The 24365-nt window shown below is 46.0% G+C and overlaps 2 protein-coding genes across 4 annotated transcripts; one reads left to right on the top strand and one right to left on the bottom strand.

The window, feature by feature from the left end:
- Nucleotides 1–1840: 1840 nt before the first annotated feature.
- On the bottom strand, nt 1841–13890 carry LOC310673022 (keratin, type II cytoskeletal 8-like). Of its 2 annotated transcripts, none has more exons than XM_083430946.1 (9): nt 13468–13890; nt 8821–9029; nt 8552–8612; nt 6151–6246; nt 5757–5921; nt 5478–5603; nt 3845–4065; nt 3074–3123; nt 1841–2106 (listed from the first exon to the last, which is right to left on the bottom strand). In XM_083430946.1, exons 1-9 carry the CDS (start codon nt 13759–13761, stop codon nt 2099–2101), a joined length of 1230 nt encoding a protein of 409 aa, XP_083287072.1. In that variant the 5' UTR covers nt 13762–13890; the 3' UTR covers nt 1841–2098. The 2 variants fall into 2 exon arrangements, with proteins under 2 accessions (XP_083287072.1, XP_083287071.1); XM_083430945.1 differs by having other exon boundaries at nt 1841–2077; nt 13468–13887.
- A 337-nt stretch (nt 13891–14227) lies between these two features.
- Nucleotides 14228–24246, top strand: LOC310673045 (keratin, type I cytoskeletal 18-A-like). Of its 2 annotated transcripts, XM_083431004.1 has the most exons (8): nt 14228–14761; nt 16761–16843; nt 18081–18237; nt 19827–19991; nt 20848–20973; nt 22188–22408; nt 23476–23504; nt 24072–24246. In XM_083431004.1, the coding sequence occupies exons 1-8, from the start codon at nt 14378–14380 to the stop codon at nt 24167–24169; spliced, it is 1263 nt and encodes a 420-aa protein (XP_083287130.1). In that variant the 5' UTR covers nt 14228–14377; the 3' UTR covers nt 24170–24246. The 2 variants fall into 2 exon arrangements, with proteins under 2 accessions (XP_083287130.1, XP_083287131.1); XM_083431005.1 differs by lacking the exon at nt 23476–23504 and having other exon boundaries at nt 14232–14761.
- Nucleotides 24247–24365: the final 119 nt, after the last annotated feature.

Genomic DNA, 24365 nt, shown 5'->3' with positions numbered 1-24365 from the left:
GAATTGTAGAGTTGGAAGGGACTGTGAGGGTCATCTAGTACAACGCCCTGCAACGCATGCTGCTGAAACATGGAACTATACAGAATACATAGAACGGAATCAGGTCGCTCCAGCTGGCAGGCAGGGGAGCTGGCTTCTTGCTAGTGTCAAACCCCAGAACCCAGTTCTTTCGTATCACACATTTGCTCCTGCTCACAATCCACTTTTAAGGGGATGCAGATCATTTTATTGCTACAGATTCCTGGCTAACAGATTGTATTACGGCTCATGCTTTCATGGGCTGGAGTCCTACAGCATCTAGAGGGCCAGGAGTTCCCCGTTCTTGCTTTAGCAGGAAACCTTGCTGAACTGAAGCTCAGAGACAGGCTTTAGAAGAAGAGCTTCATTGGATGTTGCCAAAGTCCCACCTGGTCCAGCATCCTACTCTCACAGCGGTCAACCAAATGCCTACAGGAAGCCCACAAGCAGGACCTGAGTGTTCCTAGGTTCTCCTGCTCTGTAGCTCGGTGGTGGAACATCTGTTTAGCATGCAGAAGGTCACAGGTACAACCACCAGCATCTTCAGATAGGGCTGGGAATGTACCCTGTCTGAAATCCTGAAGCTGCTGCCAGGCAGTGTAGACAATATTGAGCTGGATGAACCAGTGATCTGACTTTGTATAAGGCAGCTGTTTTTGTTCTTGGAGCATGATTTACAAGATTCAAACCCTTCTCGGTAGGATCCCTTAAGGGTCATGCTCCATCCCATCCCCATTAACCCCCCCCCAATGGATGGTTGCACAAGTTTCGGTACAAAGAGCTCTGAACTGCATTCCTGCTTTTCTTTCTGTAGCTTCAGTGTTGTGCTGGATTCTCTTCAGAACATGAAAGTGGCAGAGCCTCTGCTCAGAAAAGGAGAGAAGGCCATTCCAAGCATTTTATCCATTGCACATCAGGCTACCTCCTCCCACCCCAAATGCATCTGAACTTTCAAACTGTAGGCTACCATGATGCTTCTCCCCTAGGAACATCATCCCTCTTCTCAAAAAGACATGTTATGCCCCACTCTTGTCTCCAAAAGTACCAGCTTGCCTTTTAAGGGCAAACAATGACAATTGTTTCTTCAACAAAACCCAAAGGGTTGGGCCAGTCCTCTCTAGCATAACAAGGGAGTGAAGGAATGACTAGCAAAGCCAGATGCTCAGGATTGGCCAGGATAAGACAGGAATTCAGTCTTGTTCAGCATCCAAGAAAAAGCCATCATCCTGGATGCAAAATGTCCAGTATCCACTGTTGTACACTTTATCTAGGGAGATCAGAACCTCCTGCTTCTCCGCAAGCAAAAAATAAACCTATATGACGCATGGGCAAAAATGGAAGATTAGGGACCAAATGCCTGGAGCTGCTGTCAGGACTCATGCAAAAAACTTGGTGCAGCTGAGGATAATATTGATGGAATTGAACCAGGGATGGGGGAAACTTTGGTTCTCCAGATGTTTGCGACACTACAACTCCCAGCATCCTTGAACAATGGTCATGCTGCTGGGCTGATGAGAGTTGTAGTTCATCAACCTCTGGAGCAGGCCTCCTCAACCTCAGCCCTCCAGATGTTTTCAGACTACAGTTCCATCATCCCTGACCGTTGGTCCTGCTAGCTAGGGATCATGGGAGTTGTAGGCCAAAAACATCTGGAGGGCCGAGGGTGAGGAAGCCTGCTCTGGAGGGCTGCAGGTCCCCCATCCCTGTGTCAAAGGGATGCATCACCCACACCAGTTTACCAGCAGTGGGTTCTGGCCTGCCTATTACGGCTTAGAGAGGAAATAGACCCACTGTGTGGACAAGTAAAGAAAACAAGGATCTGTAGAAGGCTTTAAAACACTCATTTATTTTTAAGCACTGGGGCCTGATTGCCCCTTTGGCTTGTTCTGCTTCGGCTACTTTTCTGAGAAGTGACTGGCCTCAGAGAGGATCTTCCCATCCTTGGTCTCGATGGTTTTGATGAGCAAGGGCCTCTTCAGTGAGTTGTTGTTGGTCAAGGAAGTCCCCCCAGGTGCCATGTTGTGGGCAGGCAGCGCCATCCCCTGTGTCAGGAGCCCAGCTGCATAAGCAATGGATGGATTTAGAAATCTGGGTCAAGAGATCAAAGAAGGATGGCTTTAAGCAAGAGACTCCTGATTTGATCCCCCCAAAGTGATTTGAGAAAGAGGAGGCAGCTAGAAACGCCATTCAAGCAAGTTAGCAGCAGGTCCAGGAGCCAGAAGGCCAACCGGCCATTTGCACTAAGCGAGTGATTTACATGAATTTGCAGACACACACACACACACACACACACACAGAGAGAGAGAGAGAGAGAGAGAGAGAGAGACCCAGACCCAGACCCAGACCCAGATATAGAACCAGAAACAGGACCAATATATTTTGCACTAATGGACTGAGCAAGGATACCATTCTGAGGAACCCAAAGGGTCTTGAGCAGAGGTGGAATTATAAGGAGGATGCAGAACCCTGCAGATGATAGGAGGCACCCAATATATTACGTGAAATTCTGGCTTCTTGTGGGGCATCATTCAGTATTAAGGTCAAGAGGCAGGCCAAACAAGCATAAGAAAAACTGAGGTGTTCTGGAGCCTGCTGTAGTGTGTTCGTGGACAAAATCTCTTGCTTACGTTTAAAATATGTTTCCACTGTTTTCTGTTCACCTAACACATGTAAAGGTTTAGATACTGAGACCTCAAGATAACAGCTAACTAAGTTGGGTCCACATCATGGCAGACACACTGGGTGGAAAGTCTTCCCTGTCAAATGCCAAATACCATGACACATAATCAACTATCAAGAACTCTAATCAGTATCAGACTGCCAGATACCAAATGCTAAAATCAAATGTCTTCCAGTATCCAATGGAGAAAAGCTCAAAGGGAACCTGTTTGGCAAGGATGGGGCTGTTGCGTTACCGGAAGAATCCAGAGGATGGCAGGAGAGATTGATGGAGTTACCAGCTGCCTCCATTTTATGAGCACCCATTTTTACCACAGGCGGGACTATTCTAGGGAACTTTATGCACAGCTTCAATCAGAGTAGGAAATATACTTACCTAGTTTGTCTATAGCACTGAACTGCTGACTTGGAGCCTGGCCACCCATCCTGAGAGAAGGGGGGGAGGAGGAAACATGTGATGGAACAAGAGTGTTTCAGTGTTTCAAGTGCCCCCAACCCCACACTTATTTTTTTACCTCCCAACCCCCTGCTGATTTTGGCAATGGCAAATACACACACACATTTGCAGAGAGAGAAAGCCAGGGTGAGTGGAGCAAAGCACCTGATAGGGTTAAATATAGCACCCTCCCTGCTAAACAGTTTGTGCATCTGATGAAAGGAGGGGGGCTGATGCTAATGAACCCCCTCAACTGATCTGCACAGATCTGAGGAACATGTCTGTGTGTGAGTGCGTGTGTGCGTGTGCATGATAGACACAGACCAAACAACAGAGTGGGGTGGCCACACACCCATTAGTGCAAACAACCTCCAAAACCATGATTGTGGCCCATGGTGTGTAGGCAATATTGAGTTAGATAGACTGTCAGTCTGACTCTGTAGAAGGCAGCTTCCCATGTGACAGCATAGTGATGTCACGCAGGACAGCCAATCCTAGATGTCCAGGTGCAGAGCGACTGATTCACCAACCTCCCACCCGCCCCATCCATGCATGGCAAGTTCCACTAAAGTTTGGGGTTGCATCCAACTAAACCCTACTCGGAGCAGACCCACTGAAATGAATGGATCCAATGGACTCATGTCTATCAGCTTCGATGAGTCTTCTCTGAACAGGGCTAACACTGCTTACCACCCACAGGACTTTGCTTACCGGTTCTCTTCTCCTTCCAGCAGTTTCTGATAGGTGGCAATTTCTATGTCAAGGGCCAGCTTGACATTCATCAGCTCTTGGTATTCTCGCACCTTGCCAGCCATGTCGTGCTTGGCCCGCCTCAGAGCCTCCTCCAGGTCTTGGATGGCAGCCTTGGCACTCTGCACAGCCTGCTCCCCTTGCTCTTCAGCCTGCGCCACGGCACTCTCCAGGTTGGCTCGCTGGGCAGGTGGAGAGAGGAGCTGTGAGACGGCCCCAACACCATGGTGGGAAGCCACAGGGGAAGCCCACAGTAGGAAACTGGAGGCAAGGCCTGTCTCTTATTGTAGCGTGATGGGGAAGAGCCTGTTTTGGGGCTGCATGGTTGCTCCAATTTGGCTGCAGCTGCTTGTCCTATTTTCCCCAGCTGCCAATTTGAATAGCAAAGGAAGAGCTGAGAAAGCTTTGGCAAAAACGAGCCCTTCCCCTGTTCCTCAGTTTGGGGATACAGGGCATTTCCAGATGACGTGTTTACCGTCGTCCGTTCTGATTTGTTTGCAGGGAGGTTAGATGATGTTGACAAAGCAGGTGTTACCCTATGCTTTCCAGTGCATTTCCCCATCACTTTTCTTTATTGCAGAAACTCTGATCTTTTGGAGAAGCAGGTTTGTTGCACAAGACCTCCTAATCTGTTTAAAACTGCACAACATGAATTGACCAGCAAGTGAATGAATCTCACCTGAACAGAGAAACAGTCAAAGTGTCCACAGTTCCTTCAGCTCTTTCAATATAACAAATTGCTAAGGTCAAGCCCAGAAAGTTGCTATTTTGTGGGTGGGAGTCTATCACATGATGGAAAATTCAGGTTGTGCAATTAGAGTGGATTTGGTACCTTGTGCAGGAAACCCATTAAAATGGGACTTTTTGCACTGAGAAGTGTGGGGGGGGGGGATGCTTGATGTGGTGCCCTGCAAACAAATCATAATAAATACAGTGGTACCTCGGGTTACAACACTTCGGGTTACAGGCTCCGCTAACCCGGAAGTAGCACCTCGGGTTAAGAACTTTACCTCAGGATGAGAACAAAAATTGTGCGCTGGCAGCAGGAGGCCCCATTAAGCTACAGTGGTACCCAGGTTAAGAACGATTTCAGGTTAAGAACGGACCTCCGGAACAAATTAAGTTCATAACCAGAGGTACCGCTGTACTCAATGAACAGCCCATGTCACCTAACCTCCCCACAAACTTTATGCAAACCAATGAGGATGAATGCTCAATTAGCAGGTCATCTGGAAGTTTGGGCTGTAGACCTTTGGAAGCAGCTGAAAGCATTCTGGGCCACACATTTAATTTAGCAGTGTATGTGGAATGGGGACATGAAGTGGATCCATGAAGCATGCCCCCCTCAAGACCAAATTACCCCTTTCTCACCCCCCTCCAGCTGTTCCACTTCTTTATGAAGAATGAGGCTACCTGCAGACCTAAGGTATAACCTATCTGTGAAATGCAATCATATAATGGTTGAATGGCTCAGGAATGAGAGGTAGAGTGTGTAAGGGGATGTAAGTGCAGTCTGATTTCCCCTGTTAGTGTAAACTCTCAACATTCACCAATAGTTTAAATAAGACTCGTTTTCTGCCCAGAGACAGCTCACCTGGTTCTTCAGGGCCTCAATTTCCCCATTAAGACGCTGGGCATAGCGAGTCAGCTCAGCAATCTGCCCTCTGGCTCTCTTTAGATCCTCAAGGTTCTTCTGGGTCTGTCTTGCTATGTCATCACACTGGAAGGTAAAGAGAAGAACCAGGAGGTTTTAGTCAACAGCGTCATCCAGGTACCAGCCAGTTCTCTTTAAAATGTTATGTTCAACAATATGCATATATGTTATGCATGACTGCTTGCACACTCTTCCACGTGATGGAAATGTGCTACTCGCCTTGTTCTTGTACCACTGTTCTGTCTCATCACGGCTTTTGGCAGCCATGGCCTGGTACTGCTCCTTCACCTCATCAATTATATGCTTCATCTCCAACTCCCGGTTATTGTCCATCTCCACAGTGACCATTGCATTTTGGATCTGAGGTTGCAACTCCCGGGTCTCCTGGGTGTGATGAGCAGAGAGAGAGGGGGGGGGGGGAGAAAAATGATGACATTGTTGATGAGGTTGAGATGACAGGTCATCTCAGATGGAGAACATAAGCATGGAGCAAAGCCCAAGCCCTTCTCATCTCCTCTGAGCCATCGATCCAGAAGATGGGACAATAATCCCACCCTCTTCCCACTCACCCCTGCCAAACACACCCACCACACTTCTCCCATGTGTCACCCACCTCTTCAAAGAGCTGGTTGAGGTATTTCATTTCATTGGAGGTGCTCTCTAGCTTCGACTCGACAACCACTTTCTGCACATAGATGTCATCTAGGTCCTGTCACGGGAGAGAAGTAGTCAGCAGATCCCATGCCTGGGTCAGAACAGGATTCACCTGTCGTGAGCCCTGCAGTGGGACTGAGTTGGCAGCTCTGACAGAGGAAGAAATGTAAAGTATTGCACTTGGGCAAAAAAAATGAGAGGCACAATACAAGATGGGTGACACCTGGCTTGAGAGCAGTACATGTGAAAAGGATCTAGGAGTCTTGGTTGACCACAAACTTGACATGAGCCAACAGTGTGACGTGGCAGCTAAAAAAGCCAATGCAATTCTGGGCTGCATCAATAGGAGTATAGCATCTAGATCAAGGGAAGTATTAGTGCCACTGTATTCTGCTCTGGTCAGACCTCACCTGGAGTACTGTGTCCAGTTCTGGGCACCACAGTTCAAGAAGGACACTGACAAACTGGAACGTGTCCAGATGAGGGCAACCAAAATGGTCAAAGGCCTGGAAACGATGCCTTATGAGGAACGGCTAAGGGAGCTGGGCATGTTTAGCCTGGAGAAGAGGAGGTTAAGGGGTGATATGATAGCCATGTTCAAATATATAAAAGGATGTCACATAGAGGAGGGAGAAAGGTTGTTTTCTGCTGCTCCAGAGAAGCGGACATGGAGCAATGGATCCAAACTACAAGAAAGAAGATTCCACCTAAACATTAGGAAGAACTTCCTGACAGTAAGAGCTGTTCGACAGTGGAATTTGCTGCCAAGGAGTGTGGTGCAGTCTCCTTCTTTGGAGGTCTTTAAGCAGAGGCTTGACAACCATATGTCAGGAGTGCTCTGATGGTGTTTCCTGCTTGGCAGGGGGTTGGACTCGATGGCCCTTGTGGTCTATTCCAACTCTATGATTCTATGATTCTAAGAAGAAACAGAGCAGAGGGGTGAATTGTGGGAAGCTGGCATGGAGGAGAGGGGATCCCCCCTTTCCACCATGACATCTGAAATACACTCGGAGTTGAGTGTCGATTTCATGCTCTGTATTCAGCTCATAGTAGTGAGAAATGGAAGTTCCTCCAGAATGTCTGCTTTATATACATTATTTACACAATGGGCCCCACGTAATTGGCTAATTCCAGGATTCTCCTGTAGGTCAATCAGGTTACTGATTCACTTCCACCTGGAGTTGGATTGGGTGGCTCCTGTGGACCAATCAGACTGCTGCATTCTAAATCCTATTGTTCTAGATCCAATCAGACTGCTGCCTTTTGGATCCTATTCAACTCAGTACATAACAACTTCAATCACTTTGGAAGGGGGAGCAGGGATGCCAGATCTCCTCTCTGACATTCCTGCAAAGCAGAGAGCCTCAGTAGAATCTGTAGAGGCCTTTGATCTGCCAAGATGCAGGGGAAGGTGGACCGGGAGATGGCAGTGATTGAACAGCAGTCTTTTATTTATTAATTATATTTATTACACTTTATACACCAGCTTTATCTTCCAAGGTGGTTTACATGGCTCTCCTCCTCCCCATTTCATCCTCACAACAACCCTTTGAGGTAGGTTTGGCTAAGAGATGGTGACTGGCCCAAGGTCACCCAGTGAGCATCATGACCAAGTGCTGATTTGAACCCAGGTCCAACACTCTAATAATTAAGCCAAGCTGTCTTATCGCCTGGGAACTGCCTTCACAAATGGTAGCAGCCTTATTTACCCCGATGGAGTGCATGCTTGCAATCTCAATGTTCCCACAAGGCAAGAAAGTGCAGCATGCCTTGTCTTTAAAAGCTTGGCGGGAGGGGCAGGGAAGCTTGTTGGGACATCCTAATTGCATCCATCCACTTCTGAACTTCTTGTTCTGCTCTTGACTTCCTGAATCATGGCTCCTGAGCCCTGTGTCTGCTGTTGAGCCAGTACCATTGCTTGCGAGTAAGGTATCTCCTCATGAGTAACAAATCCCTGACATCCCTTCACCACCAGCAGCTGTGATTAGGGTGTGCTCTAGGAGGCCAGAATATATAAATTCTCCCTCTTGAGCCTTTTGGTAATTGGAAACAGCACAAGTCTCTGGCTCCTGGTTCCAGTTCCCCTGCCTTGCTATGTTATATCTTAGCTGAACAGTGACCTTGGACCTGGCCTCTGGATCATGGTTTTAACCTAGACTGATTTCCTGTTCTTCGCCTTGGTTTGTTTGGACTGCCCTTGGCTGGTGAGTGTTTTGCTAAGAGGCTTATATATCTTGGGACTTGGACCCCTTGAGGGCACCCACTGGCTATCCTTGGTGTAGGGAATAGGGAGAACTGCCTTGGAACCCTATGCCCTACAAGTTCTATGTGTAGATTTTCCCCCCACCTCCGAGACCCACCTTCTTGGTAAGCACAAATTCATTTTCAAGTTGGTTACGCCGGTTGATTTCATCTTCATACCTACAAAGAGAGGGAGAGGAGATGCTTTTTGATCTTGGCAAACAGGGTATTTATGCCCTGTTTTCCAACCCCCTTGCCCTCCAGGCTTTCTTTCCTTTCTCCACAGCATCTGTAGCTCCTCTTCCAAGTATCTGGTCGCCACTTCCTGCCTTGCTAGGCATTAAGATCTCAATTTGAAATAAATCTCATTCGCACCTCGCAAACCCACCTGCTTTTCAGTTCATCCAGGTAGGCCTGCATGTGGTTTAGCTCATTCTGCAGCTTCACCTTGTCCTGTTTCAGTGCATCGATTTGCTGCTTGAGGGGCTGGCTGTGGGCTGTCATGATGCGCCCCACATTGGATTTGTACTGGTCTTTGCCCTTCAGGAGCCTCAGCTGTGTTTCCAGTACTTTGTTCTGTTGCTCTAACTTTCGCACCTGGGGGGATGGATGGATAAATAAATAATAATATGAGGCAGGGAGCCCTGAGCAGCCTTGTTCAGGGTCCAGAATCCCACCACACCTTTCAGTGGTTACTCAGGCAATGCTTCTGTCTGGCCATTTGTGACTGGTTTCTAAAAACCCCCACTATGTGCTCTGTGTTTGATTCATTCCGATGAGATGACCATTCAGAAATACAGTGCATTTCAACAACAACAACAACAACAACAACAACAACAACAATAAATAAAATAAATAAATAAATAAAATTTATTATTTATACCCCACTCAACTGGCCAGGTTTCCCAGGCACTCTGGGCGGCTTCCAACAAAATATTAAAAATACAATAAAACATCAGACATTAAAAATTTCCCTAAACAGGACTGCTTTCAGATGTCTTCTAAAAGCCAGATAGTTGTTTATTTCCTTGACACCTGATGGGAGGGCATTCCACAGGGCGGGCAATTCGGAAGGAAATCTAATGACTACTTACTTTCATTCATTGCATCACATCCTGCCTGAAATCCTTGCTTTTTTTTTTTAATCCACTGAAACAAACTAACTCACATGCAAATCGTTTACAGGACTGAGAAATGGTAGATTTTCCTTTAGAGCAAAACAGGACAGAGAGGATGTGTTGCCACACAAGTCAGTCTGATTTTAGTGTTGGGCTGTGTACATGGCCACACCATTGCTTTTCCTCCATTTAGATCAAAGCTGGTTTGGAGCAGGGGAGGCATCAAAACACAGTATTTACTAAGGAACAACAGGATAGATGGATGCGGGTGGCACTGTGGGTTAAATCACAGAGCCTAGGGCTTGCTGATCAGAAGGTCAGCAGTTTGAATCCCCGCGATGGGGTGAGCTCCTGTTGCTTGGTCCCTGCTCCTGCCCACCTAGCAGTTCAAAAGCAGTCAAAGTGCAAGTAGATAAATAGGTACTGCTGCAGTGGGAAGGTAAACGGCATTTCTGTGCACTGCTCTGGTTCACCAGAAGCGGCTTAGTCATGCTGGCCACATGACCCGGAAGCTGTATGCCGGCTCCCTTGGCCAATAAAACGAGATGAGCGCCGCAACCCCAGAGTCGGTCATGAATGGACCTAATGGTCACAGGTCCCTTTACCTTTAACAGGATAGATATGGATTGTGGCTCATGTTGTGTGTACACCTCTTCCCAAAACACCAAATGGAGACTAAACAGGAGTGACTTAGGCAGCCATACTTAGGCTTGCTGTTACGTCTATCTTCTGCATGGGTGGTACCCTTTTGGTGACATAAGCAACAGCACTCATGCCTGAACATAGGAAATAGAGAAGGACCAATGCCTTCAGTCTTCCAATTCAAAATGTTTCAGTGCTATGTGATGCTGCATAAACCAGGGGTAGTCAACCTTTTTATACCTACCGCCCACTATTGCATCTTTCTTGATGGTAAAATTTCCTTACCGCCCATCAGTGCTCGATGGAAGGAGTATTCAGCTTGTGCCATAGAACCCCCTACCGCCCCCTAGAATCCTGAAACGCCCACTAGTGTGCAGTAGAGACAAAGTTGACAACCCCTGGCATAAACAGTTGAGAAGAGATTTCTAGTTTCTGCCCCGAACTCCTCAGATTTGGGATTGCTAGGAAATGTGCCCTCCCCTTTGTCATCTCCCCTTTTTGGGGAAAGATTTAGATACATGGAGTAGGGGCGAAATCACTGTGCACCCACTCCTCGAAATCAGGATTCTGTATCAGAAGGAGGAGTGTGAAGTAAGCTAGCTCTACGAATTGAAACGGTGGTGGTTCTTTAGTGAAACATTTCAGGAAAACCAAGAGCTAGCATTTGATACATCTGTCCACCAGGGGGCGCAAATCCTCTTTGTTTCATTGTTATGACGCATTACACTAGAAGCAGGATCGGAGCCTTCATTTAACTGTCTTGCAACACACATAGTTTTAGTAAAATAAGCAATCCCTTGAGCCATAGTTGAGGACTCCAAACACCTATCCAAAGAGCTCACTTTTTCAGGTACTATGCTTAGGAATATTTCAGAAGCAGCTTTAGCAGGCTGCTTTGTGCCTTCAAAATGTCTGCATTGACTTGCATGGTGGGTTTTGTGTGAATCCATGTCATGCAATGATCCCTCATATATTTTGGACTGCTGAATGCAACAAATGGCTACTGTCTCTCAGCACAAGCGAACATGTAGGATGTTCACTGGCTAAGGAGAGTACAGACAGGCGTCCTGCATCTTTAATAGCTGGGAGGAATAGCTTGCTATGTAGGAAGGATAAATTTTGCCTCCTACACAATGCAGCATTTGCATCTTTGGCTGCTCTGTAGGAATTTTGATACATCCCTCACAGGTGTGGCGACCCTCCTAATAACAGCTGTGTACACACCACACATCTAAAGCACATGACGTCCTAGCAAACAATGTACTGTAGTTTACTTCTCACAGAGCTACAATTACCAGCACCCTTGGAAAACTACAGTTCCCAGTAGTATTGGGAGGAAGCTGTGTGCTTTCAATGGAGGGTGTATATGCAGCTACCTAAAACAAATTTGTAAAATGTTTCTGTGTACAGCGTGCCTGTTAGAAACTGGAGGTTTCTGGACTGCAGAATTCATTAACGTTATTTAAGCAGTGTGTCCTAGAGCTGGTTTGTAGTTTCAAAATAAATAGTTTTTAAAGACAGTATTTTATTAGATTGAAAAGAAACCCCTCCCCTGGCACACACACATGCACACACAAACTCATGTACAACTGAGGCTGAAATTCTGTATCTGAAAACGAGCCCCGTTGAATCAATTGCGACTTCTGTGTAAACACTTATTGAATTGCACTAAAGTATAGAACATTTTTGTGGAGGGGGGGGAATCCATATTAGATTAAAATAATCAATTTATATTGTGTGTGTGTATGAAAGATATACTTTTGCACAATTTCCTGTAGCTCACACCTTGACAAGCTTTAGTAAATTGACTATCAGTTTTGAGATCTATATTCCTTTTAGAACCTGCACATCCACATTCTACAATTCACAATTACATCAGATCTTGTTTTACTTCCTGGTCCCAGAATAAAGAGCTTGATCTTTTATTTTAAGCAAACAACTTAAGTTTCAACTACTCCTCAATTTACAGGAAGATTGAACAACATGGATGATTAAGATGAACACACACACACACTCCACCTTAGTTTGGGGAAATTGGGATGTTGGAAAACCCTTTGTTAGTGATATGAGCATCATATTTGTCTGGTGGTGTGATATGTAGCACAGTTTTCCCAAACACCCTTTCAGTATATATTTATTGAAGGATGAAAAATTCTTCCTCCACCCCCTTACCAGTCTTTGTCCATCTTTATTGCGACAGTCATGCGAACATGTGTTAGTTCAGTGTTCTAGGCTTGGGTATACATCTAACTCTCCATTCCCTATATATAAACAGAAAGTCCATGAAAGTCCCATTCCTGGAATCGCCAATTTATAATCTTAGAAAGAGGCCTTGAAAAGTCTGCTAGTCAAATAATGCAGTATTTGACTCACAGCCAAAGTAGATCATACTCTGAAGATCTGTGATCATATCTCCCATCTCTTTAAAGCTTTTAAAAGCTAGCTATGTGGAGAACCAACGTCACACTGGGATCACAGTTCAGGGAGACCTGAGTTTTAACAGCTTACCCTGAAACATCGGCAGTGCAATCTTGTGCACATCTACTCAGAAATAACACTGTTCCCAATGGAGCTTATTTTCAGGTACAAGACTGCAGCCTCAGCCAATATAAAGCCTTATCTTTCCAAAGCTATTACTTGCCCCATTAGGGAAAATAGGTACTCTTATCAAGCATCTCCTTTGCATCCTCTGACTTGCACCATCTCTAGTGGTTTCTAGAAGGAAGCACCTATGGAAATCAATTTATCAAGTTTTGTGTTGTTGGTTTTTAAATGTTTTTCTGCTGTTTGGAGCTGTGCTTTTTGTTGCGCTGTGAATAAATAAACGCACTGGGGATGAGCGTGAAAGACACTTTTTTTGTGTGTTCCAAATTTTACCTAGTGGAAGTAATTGCAAGTAATTGCCAGCGTTAGGTTAACATCTATTGAAACTGTGCCTGGCAGAGGTTTGGGCTCTGCGTAGTGATAACAACAAATATGTTAACAGGGTCCCATAACTTCAGACACCTGAATACAAGTTGACACGAACTTGGAACTTCCATAAATGCTTCCGTCTCCGTATTCTCCACTCTGATTGGAGCAGCATTGCCTGCGCAAAGGGGCAATCTCTCTGAGTGGTAGTAAATTAAGTTTGACTCAGCCCATCCGTTTCAATGGGTCTACACTAGCTTGCGCATGTTCATTTCAATAGGCACCACCAACACCCCTTTCCCCCCCTCTCTCGCACCCTCCACCCCAGAGCAACGTCCCGCCCCACGCGCGCATCCTGGTTGCACCTTGTCGATGAAGGAGGCGAACTGATTGTTGAGCCCTTTGATCTGTTCCTTCTCCTCCGTCCGGATCTGGTGCAGTTTAGGGTCGATCTCCAAAGTGGGCAGCGAGGAGAGAAGGAAAGCGGGCGAGGCGGACAGGGGAGAGCCTGGGAAGGCGCTGGAGGTGGATCCTAGTCGGAAGAGCCCTGGCTGGAAGCTCCCCGGGCTGGCCCGGTACAAAGAGCCCCGGTTGGAGAGGGAGCCGTGGGAGCGGCTGCTAAAGCTCAGGCTCCCCGGGCGAGGGTAACTGGTGCTCATGGTGCGCGGGCTGCAGCGCTGGCTCTCCAAGGAGAAGGGCAAGAGTGTTCAGCACCTGGGACGAGCTTAATAGCAGGGGAGATGCAGAAGGCCCCGCCCCTTGCACACCTGGGCACTTTATTGGCATATCAGCGCCCCCCCTCCCAGGGCTTCACGTAACGTGGAGCGCGATGGCATATTTGCCCATCAATTTGCGCTTCACCCACCCGCGCTACCGAGTTGCACCCTGATTAGCATAGCCGCGCCCCTGTCGCCTCGCTCGGCCAATCGCACGACACCGCTAAAGCCAGCTCAGTGTTCTGTAGAGTCGACCACCTACGAGTGCGTTCCCCTTGTTTGCATAGCTCCGCCCCTTTGGTCATTCTTATTTGAGATTATTACGGCGGACCAAGACGAGCGCCTGAAAGGCTGCCCAAAGTTTGTGCAAAAGCCCCCCCCCCCCCCAAAAAAAAAACCACCCCCCGTGCAAACAAAGGAGGCTTAGGCAAACGGATTCTCTTCTACCAATGTGGCAGCTAGGCTCTCTCCCATTGGCTGGCCGCTACCTGGGCATGCAAATGAGCATCCTGGAGGATATAACGGGCCGGTGCGGGCGCCCAGCGCGCCAGGTGGCGCGATGTCGTTCTATTCTCGTCCGCGCAGCGGCTCCCTGTCGGCAGCCTCGGGGCGCTTCTATCCGGCTTCTTCCGCGGGCTCCGTGCGCGGCAGCTCCAGCGGTTCCGACTCCTGGTTCTCGTTGTCCCGGCTGCACGCGGCGCTCCCGGCGGCGCGGGCCAGCGCGGATGTGGCTCCCGCCTGGCTGGGCCCGGGCCGGCAGCAGGAGGCGCTGCAGGGCTTGAACGAGCGCCTGGCCGGCTACCTGCAGCGGGTGCGCGGGCTGGAGGTGGCCAACCGAGCTCTGGAGGAGGAGATCGCCGCCATCCGAGCGCGCAAGGCCGGCGCCATCGGCCAGAAAGACTGGGAAGCCTGCGAAAGGCCCCTGGCCGAGCTGCGCAAGCAGGTGAGGGGCGCGGCTGAAAGGGACGGGGTGAAACACCTGGCAGGTGGGAAAGGGATGCGAGCGGTGGGGACGCAAAACGCTGGTGGGCTTGGCGAGAGAGGATACTAGAGCACCTTTCAGGTGATTCTCCATCTCCAGGTACGGATGGTTATCTGCAAATCATTCCAGCACTTCATAGGACCCCAACACAGCTACGCCCACCAAGTCCACGGTTCGTTCCACGCACGTTTTCTTCCCCACTATGTTCAATGGAACTCGCTGGAAAGCGTGCATTGCTAGCGTGTTTTGCTGCCCGAGTGTTTGTACTGCTGGTAAATCCAGGCGATTCAGGCAAATGAGCAAGAGGGCAAGTGCAAACGATAAAGGCATGGGTAGAAAGGTCAGAAACTGGGCGAGTAGAGTCAGTGGCCAAGGGGACACATTGACCTAATACAGGTTGAAGGCCAAGAGAGAATGGTGGAAAGCAGAACTGGAGGAGAACTGGGGCAAAGGAGCCAGACTCAGCCCTAAACCTATTTGCAATATGGATATATTATTTTCCTATCTTCCAGTGTTTTAAAAGTGCCACAGAGCACTTCATGTACATGGTATTGCCATAATCCATATAAACACCAATGAAAAGCATATGGAATTGCTAAATACTAAATTGGAGGAGATGCACTTTGGATTCTAGAATAAAGTGTTGTGTGCGCGCATGTGCAGTCTAAATGTTTTCCCAGCTTTTCCAGACAGCAACCAAGCACCCTCTCCACACCCATATAACTTTTTGATCCTGTTTTCTCTTGACAGTTTAGCAACAGTCTGGTTAAAAATACAAGCTTATTCCCTCACTCGCTTTCTGTAAGAATTGTATGGAAATAAAACCCCTTCTTGATAGACTTTCTTTTCTTCCTTGTACGGGATGCTTGCATGTTCAAACAAAGGAGGATCCAGACACTCCCCAAATGTGGGGATGTAATAACTTCCTTGGAAAAAATCACCTAATCCTCCCCTATCTAACACCTGCCTCCCCCCGCAAAAAAGAAAGCACAGCTGTAATGTATTCATTTCATAGTGAGGCATACAACTCCAATTGTTTCCCTGTTGTAAACTCATATTTGAAAAGCTGAGTGTAGCTGGAAATCCAAGCCCTTCGTTTGGTAGGTGTAGCTTTCTTTTCAGGCTAATATCCTTGGATTACCTGTTTGACCACCTAGTGGAATCTACATTTCTGCCCAACTGGTTTTCAGCATGTTCTTGTAACACCAGGGTTGAAAGGTGCTGAGATGTGCAGCATCTAACCAGATAGATTCATTCATAGGAAATTTCCCAGAGCTGAGCATTGGCTAGCAGCTCATCAGCTTTTTATAGCTGGTTTGCAAGGGCTAGTCCACCCATTATGCACCAGAGTGGCTCCAAATGAGGGGTAGTTTGTGTGTTGAGTTATTATGTTCTTATCCCACTGTTCAGACATTGACTCCCAAAGTGGTTCACATCAGTTTAAAAGAAAAAGGAGGAAGGGCGCTCCTGGAACACAATGTTTGACAGGGAATCACATGGAACATGATCCAACTAGGATACACCTAGCCTATAGAGAAAAAACAACAACACATCTTATTGATGTAGTGGTATATGACAGAACAGGAACACTGAATTGAAGATTCAGTCATTCAGATTTTCATTACCAACAAGTTACACATCAACACAATGGAGTCTCATAAATGGCCTGCTCTGGATAGCACAGAGCAAACATTGCAGCCATCAGTTCCTAGATTTAATTTTGTATAACCAAATGCAATGGTTCAAAGAACATGTCTGCTATGCATTTGAAAACAAATATGTTCATTTGTTTTGCAAATACATTTGATTATTCAAGGCTGCAACCCTCTAGGTCCAGCTGATTTTCAACAGGAGCTGAGAATATGGGATTGATGCAAACCTATTTGAACACGGTGGGATTTTTGCATAGGATTGTGTTGTACATGCATTACTGATATACAACTGCTCCTTCCCATGTCAGGTGGAAGACCTCAATTTGGACAATGTTAAGCTGCTTCTGCAAATTGATAATGCCAGGTTGGCAGCTGATGACTTCAAGCATAAGTAAGTTGTTTTGTTTACAAACCTTTACAAAAACTGTACCATAAAAGCAGGCCTGTGGAAAGAGTGTATAATTCTACTCCAGACACCTAAATGTGAGGAGAAATCACAATGAAGTCTCTTGGGGTGTTTGCGTGTTGAATTCCGTATGCCAAAGAAGATTCAAAAATAAAAACTGGGATCCCTTGAAAATGTTGCTTTCTCACAGGTTCAAAGTGAAAGATTCTCACTTTCTAATCAATTAATTTAACACTCTTCAGTGTTAACTGGCTATCACACTTTTAGCGTATGTTACTTTTTGTGGAGGAATTTTACTAGCGCAGTTCTTAAGGTTCTACATTGAAATTAATATTTGACACACAACTGCAAATTTGTTAATGTTTCTAGTCCTTATGATTGCATTGCCTGTAAATGATACCTGGTTCATGAGGATAGAATCTCTGTTCTATACATGGCTAATTGTCTGTTCCTTGGGACCTGTATTCATGACCTCCAACCCTGACATCCTTCCTGCATCTTATTTACTCATCTCTTTCTTCAGCTATGCTGCACCTCACGATAAATTCTGTAAATTCAGTTATATGTGGCTTGGAGCCACCATGTCCCAGGTGGGGGCATCTCCAGGGAGGGGCTAGGAATGTCTCCTGCTTAAGACACCAGGAAGTTGCTGACAGCCAGTGTTGCTAAATGGACCAGTGGTCTGACTCAATAGGAGGGGAGTGGTGGTTGTTGGATTCTTGTTCCTTGTCAGTTTTATATTGATTGATTGGTGTTTTTATTCTTTGTAGTTGGCTTTTATCACATGAACTGCTTTGAGATTTCATAGCTGAATGATGGGATAGAAATTTAACATTTGTTTTTCACATATAAGCCATATGACTATGTGAACCTGTGAGCCATATATATATATATATATATATATATATAAAGGTTTGAAAAGCTGCTGCTAAATTTTTGAGAGAGACATGCATGTAATCCTACACTCAGACCAGAGACAACAGAGTACCAGCTATATCCCAATGGCCATGAAAATAGATTAATATATTAAAATACTAATATAAATATTTAAATCATGTTAACCCTCACCCCCAAATGTGGAGGTGGTCTGGGAAAATACCTGAGCATGATTTACACCCGGGTCTGAAAGGTTAATGAAAGTCTGTTCCATTACTTGCACTTGGTTTCAGCCTTGCAACTTGTTTGTTCATTTGTTTCTTGTTTCCTCCTTCCCTTCTTCCAGACTGGATGCAGAGCAGGCTATGTGTGACAGCGTGCAAAAGGACACACATGGGTTGCGCAAAATGATCGATGACACCAACTATTCCCGCTTGAAGTTGGAAGGGGAACTGGAGTCCCTCAGAGAGGAGCTGGCTCACTTGCGCAAAAGCCACCATGAGGTAACAGTATGGCGAGAGCTGTGTCTGAACCCACCTGTGTGTCTAGCCCCAGGTATTCAACACACAGCTCTGAGAGGATTGGAATATTTCCCATGGAGTCAGTATGTGTGTCCATAGTAAATATATGCTTGCCCTTAACCTTATAGCCAACAACGACACCCCCCCCCCCCAAGGAATAAAGAAAGCTTACATGGAATGAAAGATGCTGCTTCAGGCTACAACTATGCAGACAACAAGCCCTACGGTTCATACACACCTTAATTATGAGGGTAAAATAAAGGCCTTACCTAAACATGGAGAGTGAGTACACCTGATCTGGTCATAAGTGGAGCACAAGTCAGGGATAGATAACTGTACCTTCCGTGAGAGTTAAGATCTCCCCTTCAGGATCCTATGTCAACAAGCCAATAGTATCTCTCCCCCAAGCTGTGATTAAGCAAAGCACAAGGATGATCCTTGAGCTTGTAGAGCAAAAAGGAGGGCCTGTTGTGTGAGCTACCTAACCACTGAAAATCTGGGGTTCAAATAGTAGTTTGAGCCAACTGAGTGAGTGAATAATCTGACACCTTAAACCCTTTGAAGCATTGCTTATTTCCTGCAAGTTTGCCATTGTGTCCTGAGATAAGTTTGAAACTGAGTGGTCACAACATTAGTTGGGGATAACCAACAAGTTACCCATACATTTCCTGAATAATTTACTTTTGAAAGAAGATTTTGTTGCCCATGTGAAATCCAATTCCTCCTTATGGGAGGGTGATGATTAAACTTTTCTGGAAACTAGAGATCAGTATGCTGATCTTTACAGTAAAACTGTCTGCTACCCCTATTAGGTCATGTCTAAGGTAGGAGCTGGTACCAGAGTCGTGCATAATTTGTTGAGGGGTATATTTTATAGTAAAGCTATGACAGCTGCACTGATGCCATGATCTGCAGTAGTAAACCATGTAAAAAGTCCAGACTAGCATCCATTGTTACAACAGATACAGCTGAGAGATATCTCATGCTGCAGACATAATGCTATTATTATTAATAGTAATATTATTGGTATTAGTAGTAGTAGTATACCACCCTTTATCCATCAATCTCAGGGCTTTTCACAACATAAAATTCCAATATAAAAAGAAGAAGAGGAGGAGGAGTTTGGATTTGATATCCCACTTTATCACTACCTGAAGGAGTCCCAAAGCGGCTAACAATCTCTTTTCCCTTCCTCCCCCACAACGAACACTCTGTGAGGTGAGTGGGGCTGAGAGACTTCAGAGAAGTGTGACTGGCCCAAGGTCACCCAGCAGCTGCATGTGGAGGAGCGGGGAAGCGAACCCGGTTCACCAGATTACGAGTCTACCACTCTTAACCACTACACCCTCTAGATCCCTTGGAAGCATATTCTGAGAAAAATGTGTGGGGACACCTGGCAGTGTGGTGCTTATGATTTAAACTCTTAAAATAGAAGGGAGATGAGACATTAGTAAACAATAGGAAAGTGTCCATATACTTCAGGCTTCTCTGTGGAGACAACTGCTTCCCCCCAAAGGCCATATTGACCTCTGCCCCCTAACAGGCTTTCTCCCTTTCTGCATGGTCTGCAGGAAGTAGAGGCCCTCAATGCTCTGATCGCCAAATCTGACATAACAGTGCAGGTGGATAATCCACAGAAACATGACCTGAGCGAGACCATCGCTGAGATCCGCAACCAGTATGAGAAAATGGCTGAGCAGAGCCGTTCCGAGGCTGAGGACTTGTACAAAACCAAGGTGAGGAGGGAGCTAGGGAAGGGGAAGAGCAGGGACGGGACAGAAAATGGGCTGAGTTCACATTTAAAGGCAAATCTACCTAATTCACTTTCCCCCCAAAACAATATGCAAACTTGAAACCCAGCCACTGTTCAGAATTCACACTTCTCTGAATTTTGGAATGCCATTCTCCAGCCAAGCAGGAATGCATATACAGTGGAACCTCGGTTTTCGAGGGTCTCGGAAGCCAAACAATTTGCAACCCGAACGCCGAAAACCTGGAAGCAAATGCTTGTTTTTGAATGTGCCTCGGAAGTCGAATGGCTTCCGAGGCGCATTTCTCCATTTTCGCAATGGAATTTGCCAATCGCCCATTGAACCTCGGTTGTCAAACGTTTCAGAAGCTGAACGGTCTTCCGGAATGGATTATGTTCAACAACCAAGGTTCCACTGTACTAAGGTAAAGTCTGCATTCAATGGCAGGTAGCAGTGGAAAGAACGTACCAAAAATCATTGTATTTGGGGAGGCTGCTGTGCAAAAATGAGTATACAAAAATGAGTATACTTGCCTACAAACGTGTGTATCAGGAGAAACTCATTAAAATGCTGATCAATTTTTTCACGGGGACCTTTAAAAAACAATAATCACAAAATGACATGGAAATGTGAAGAACTGATGATTGGAAAATTGAAAAACTGTGGGAAACCAACAAGATTGCTGCATCCCTAGAGTGGGCGGGGTACAAATAATAAATTATTATTATTATTATTATTATTATTATTATTATTATTATTATTATTATTATTATCCCTAGGAGGGAGCACGGCTCTCTGCCCCACTCTAACTTCCCTTTGCCATTACTGTTCGTCCTTGCAGTTTGACTCCATGTCTCAAGAAGCAGATGTGCATGCCCAGGCGCTGGAAGAAGCCAAAAGCGAGTTGACAGAGCTTCGTCGGCAGCTCCAGGGAATAGAGATTGAACGCCAGACTCTGCAGAAAACTGTAATTCCCAGTATTGGCCATAAGAGGCTCTCCTGAGCAGTGAATAACTTCTTCCTGCAAATTATAAGCATGCAACAGGCAGTGAAGAAGTACCACTACTTATTTTATAGCAGGAGTGTCGTCTTCTGTCATGCTCTTTGTCAATCATCTGCGTATCAAAATTATTCATTTATTATTACAGTTCTACCCCATCTTCCTTGCAAAGAGCTCAAGCTGGCATCCATGGCTCTCCCTACCTCCCCATTTTATTCTCACAACAACCCTCTGGGGTAGATTAGGTTGAGAGTTGGGAACTGGCCCAAGGCCACCCAGGGTCTTAATTCAGCACTTGTAACCAATACACCCCAGTGATTCTAGATACAGTTTTTCCTCAGAGATGAAATACATCAAATAAGAGGTCTGTTACATCAGAATGCACAGCTAAGGGTTGAACTTAGAATTAAAGGAACTGCCCCTCAAAGCAAAATACCTTTATTATGACCAATCAACTTGGAGTGAAGTGAGGAAGATTGCTTTGACCAATGCCTTATCAAGCACCCAGAGCTGGCTTGAAATCTGTTGCTGCTAAAGAGAGACGTTGTGATGACCCTGCTCACCCCCATTCTATGAATACAAACTGACCTGACTTCAACACTAGCAATGGCTCGTGGTCCTTCACATCAGAGGGCAGCCGGCTAGCTAAGGAGTGCTGGACCAGTGATCCATATCCATTTTCTGGGACAGCCACTGCACCCTATGCAAGTTGAGTCAGCCCAGGCTTCTCACACCTGTGGTTGCTGGGCTCCAGGAGTGACAGATGCTACTGTAAGAAAGGACACACACTTTTGCTCCAAGCTGGCTTAGCATCGCTGGGCAGCTTGCTCCCGGCACGGAGCGGAGCCCGCCACCCACTGCAGCCATACCCGGCGTATAAGACGACCCCCAACTTTTTAACCTCTTTTCTGCGGTTAAAAAGTCATATGCCGAAATCTACAGTACTCTTAAAGCTCTGCTCAGCTTCAGAAGCTGTTTTTTGTGAGTCAACACACGTGAGGGTACTAGTGTTGAAAGAACAAATCTAAAACTAATTAAACTAAGAGAGCTGCTCTTACAGAATTTGTGGAGTCCTGGCCAATATTCACTCATTTTTGTTGTTGCTATATGCCCAATTCTGTATAAAAGTTAGGGTATCAAATTTTGTTCACTGCATAAGCCCAAACCATTTTGTGATGCAGATAGACACGCTGGAGAATACCTTGAAGAACACAGGAGAGCACTATCAAAATGAAATGACCAATCTCAACCATATCATTGCCAAGCTGCAAGATGAGCTGGCAGCCTGCCGTGCTGACTTGGAGAGGCAGGCCCGAGACTATGAGGCCCTGCTAGACCTCAAGACCAAGCTAGAGAACGAGATTGAACACTACCGTAGCTTGATCGAGGGGGCAACAGACAGGTAACAAAGGGTTATGCCCCTGACTTCCTTCCTTGTACTTCTTGGTCATATGCCTGTTGAATGTCCCTGGAGTTCTTCCACCAGGCTCACTTTCCCTTCCCCAACCTACATTTGACAGGAAGCTGCAGCCATTCCTGGCTTCCTGGTTGGTTTTTCTGTATGATCCATGCTACCAAGTTTGATTCACAATATGACATTGGTAGGGGGGGGGCAGGTTTTCAGAAATCTACATCTGCTAGTTTGCCAGCCACTCCATCCAGTCAAAATTCAGTGTGATGTATCTATCCATAGGACATAATTTTTCTAGCGCTGCATGTATCTGAAAATACTTGCTTCCTAATAAAAATATACCAGGAGCAACCTTCACATTGGGCATAGCATCAAGTTACAAGGTTAATAATTCTATCCTCCTTTCTTTATAATCATTGGTGCTTTGCTGTTCTTCCCTCGATCAGGGTAGTAAAAGATTAAGTAAATCTGCATCCTAACTAGGTCTGAACCCTCGCAATCTTCAGTTATATAGCTAGAGATGCAACCAGTACATGACTGACTTAGCTGTCTCTGAGCTGACTGCCTTATGGGACAGAGGAGCCAACTCGGTTTCTGCTTTTTCATGAATTGGGGAGACCATTAGCTAAGACAGGTGGTTTTCAGGTATAGAATGGGAAGGCACTTGCATCTTTCAGAACAGCATAAAGGGGGAAACCCACTGGTGCTGTTTCTCTTATCATTGTAGCCGTGTGATGTGACAAGGTGTCTACTAGTGAAATTTTGTCTCTAAAACCATTACTAAAGATGCAGGAGCCCTCATGGCATCTGATGCTGGCAGCCTCGTTTTTGTCAGGCTACGAGTGATAGAAAGGTTGCGAACAATCATTTAAGTCCCTTGAGTAACCCCACTGACTTTGGAGGAAACAAGGCAGCAGATGGGAAATATGGCTGTAGAAGCTAATGCAATGTGTTCGGTGGCCCAGGTGTGTAAGCAAATCTGTAGCAGGAAGCCCTCACAGTAAGCAAATCATCCTAGGATGAAGCAAACAAACGGCTGCCATGTTTTGTATTTTCAGAGGGGAGTTGCAGAACTCAGGCAAAGCAGGTAAGTTCTCCTCTATGATGTAGCAGTAGACATTACTTAGCACAGTGCTGCTTGCTTCTGCATGTCTGTGTCTGCCTGAAACCTGCTTGTTGATCTCCCGGCCTCACAGTTCAAACACTCTCCCAGGCTTTGTTGTTTGCTTTTCTACCAACAGGACACTCTTGGCTGTGGCTTGGTGTGAAAAACGCTAAACTGAGTAAATTGTTCAACATGCACAGGGGTTCCAAGCACAGTGCTGTATCAAGCCAGTTGGCTGTACCCAAGTATCTTCAGGAAGTCAGTTTTATGCATCGGAGGATGTAATGCACACATACAAAGCTTGAACTCATATTTACCAGTGTATACCCTAGGAACCAGCCCTGTTTCTCATTGACAAGCAGCAGTTGCAGTCGCAATTGAAAGCTGCACAGGAGTCCTCAAGGTGGAGGTTGCATTTAGCAACGTCAAAAGGCAGTCTTCAGGCTTTTTTCTTTTTTAAAAAAGCAAGTTTTTGATCTCTGATCTAGTCTCCCGAGTCCATCCTAGGCTTCGCACTCTAACCAGTTACTCTTTATTCCTCTTTTGCAGACACCAGGAGACAGACCATTAAGAAGGTGGTGGTCACCACACAAGAAATTGTGGATGGGCGAGTGGTGACTCAGAGATCTGAGGAAGTGATTCAGTAGGCTTGTCCAGTGTGGTGTTTGCTAATCCCTGTATCAAGTTCCTTTTACTGCTGAATAAAAGAAACAATGTTTAGCAACTCTGGACATCCTGTCATGACATTTGCTTGCACAGCTTACTGTGATTAGTCAAAATCTATATTAAAAGACAACCTGGAATACAGAGGTTGGACCCTGCATAAACCACATTAGCATTAGA

Source organism: Podarcis tiliguerta (assembly GCF_965153285.1).
Source record: "Podarcis tiliguerta genome assembly, chromosome: 1".
Lineage (NCBI taxonomy): Eukaryota > Metazoa > Chordata > Lepidosauria > Squamata > Lacertidae > Podarcis > Podarcis tiliguerta.
Note: the sequence above shows the minus strand (reverse complement) of the source record. Positions and strands in the feature narration are given on the sequence as shown.

Bases quoted from the DNA above. Each gene is read 5' to 3' on its own strand.
- LOC310673045 (XM_083431004.1), top strand. From the start codon at position 14,378: ATGTCGTTCTATTCTCGTCCGCGCAGCGGCTCCCTGTCGGCAGCCTCG. The intron at 20,974-22,187 runs GTAATTCCCAGT...TTTGTGATGCAG, and splicing joins GCCAGACTCTGCAGAAAACT to ATAGACACGCTGGAGAATAC. The intron at 22,409-23,475 runs GTAACAAAGGGT...TTGTATTTTCAG, and splicing joins ATCGAGGGGGCAACAGACAG to AGGGGAGTTGCAGAACTCAG.
- LOC310673022 (XM_083430945.1), bottom strand. From the start codon at position 13,761: ATGAGCACCAGTTACCCTCGCCCGGGGAGCCTGAGCTTTAGCAGCCGC. The intron at 8,613-8,820 runs GTGGGTTTGCGA...CTCTCTTTGTAG, and splicing joins CTGGATGAACTGAAAAGCAG to GTATGAAGATGAAATCAACC. The intron at 2,078-3,073 runs GTAAGTATATTT...TTGCTTATGCAG, and splicing joins CAGTGCTATAGACAAACTAG to CTGGGCTCCTGACACAGGGG.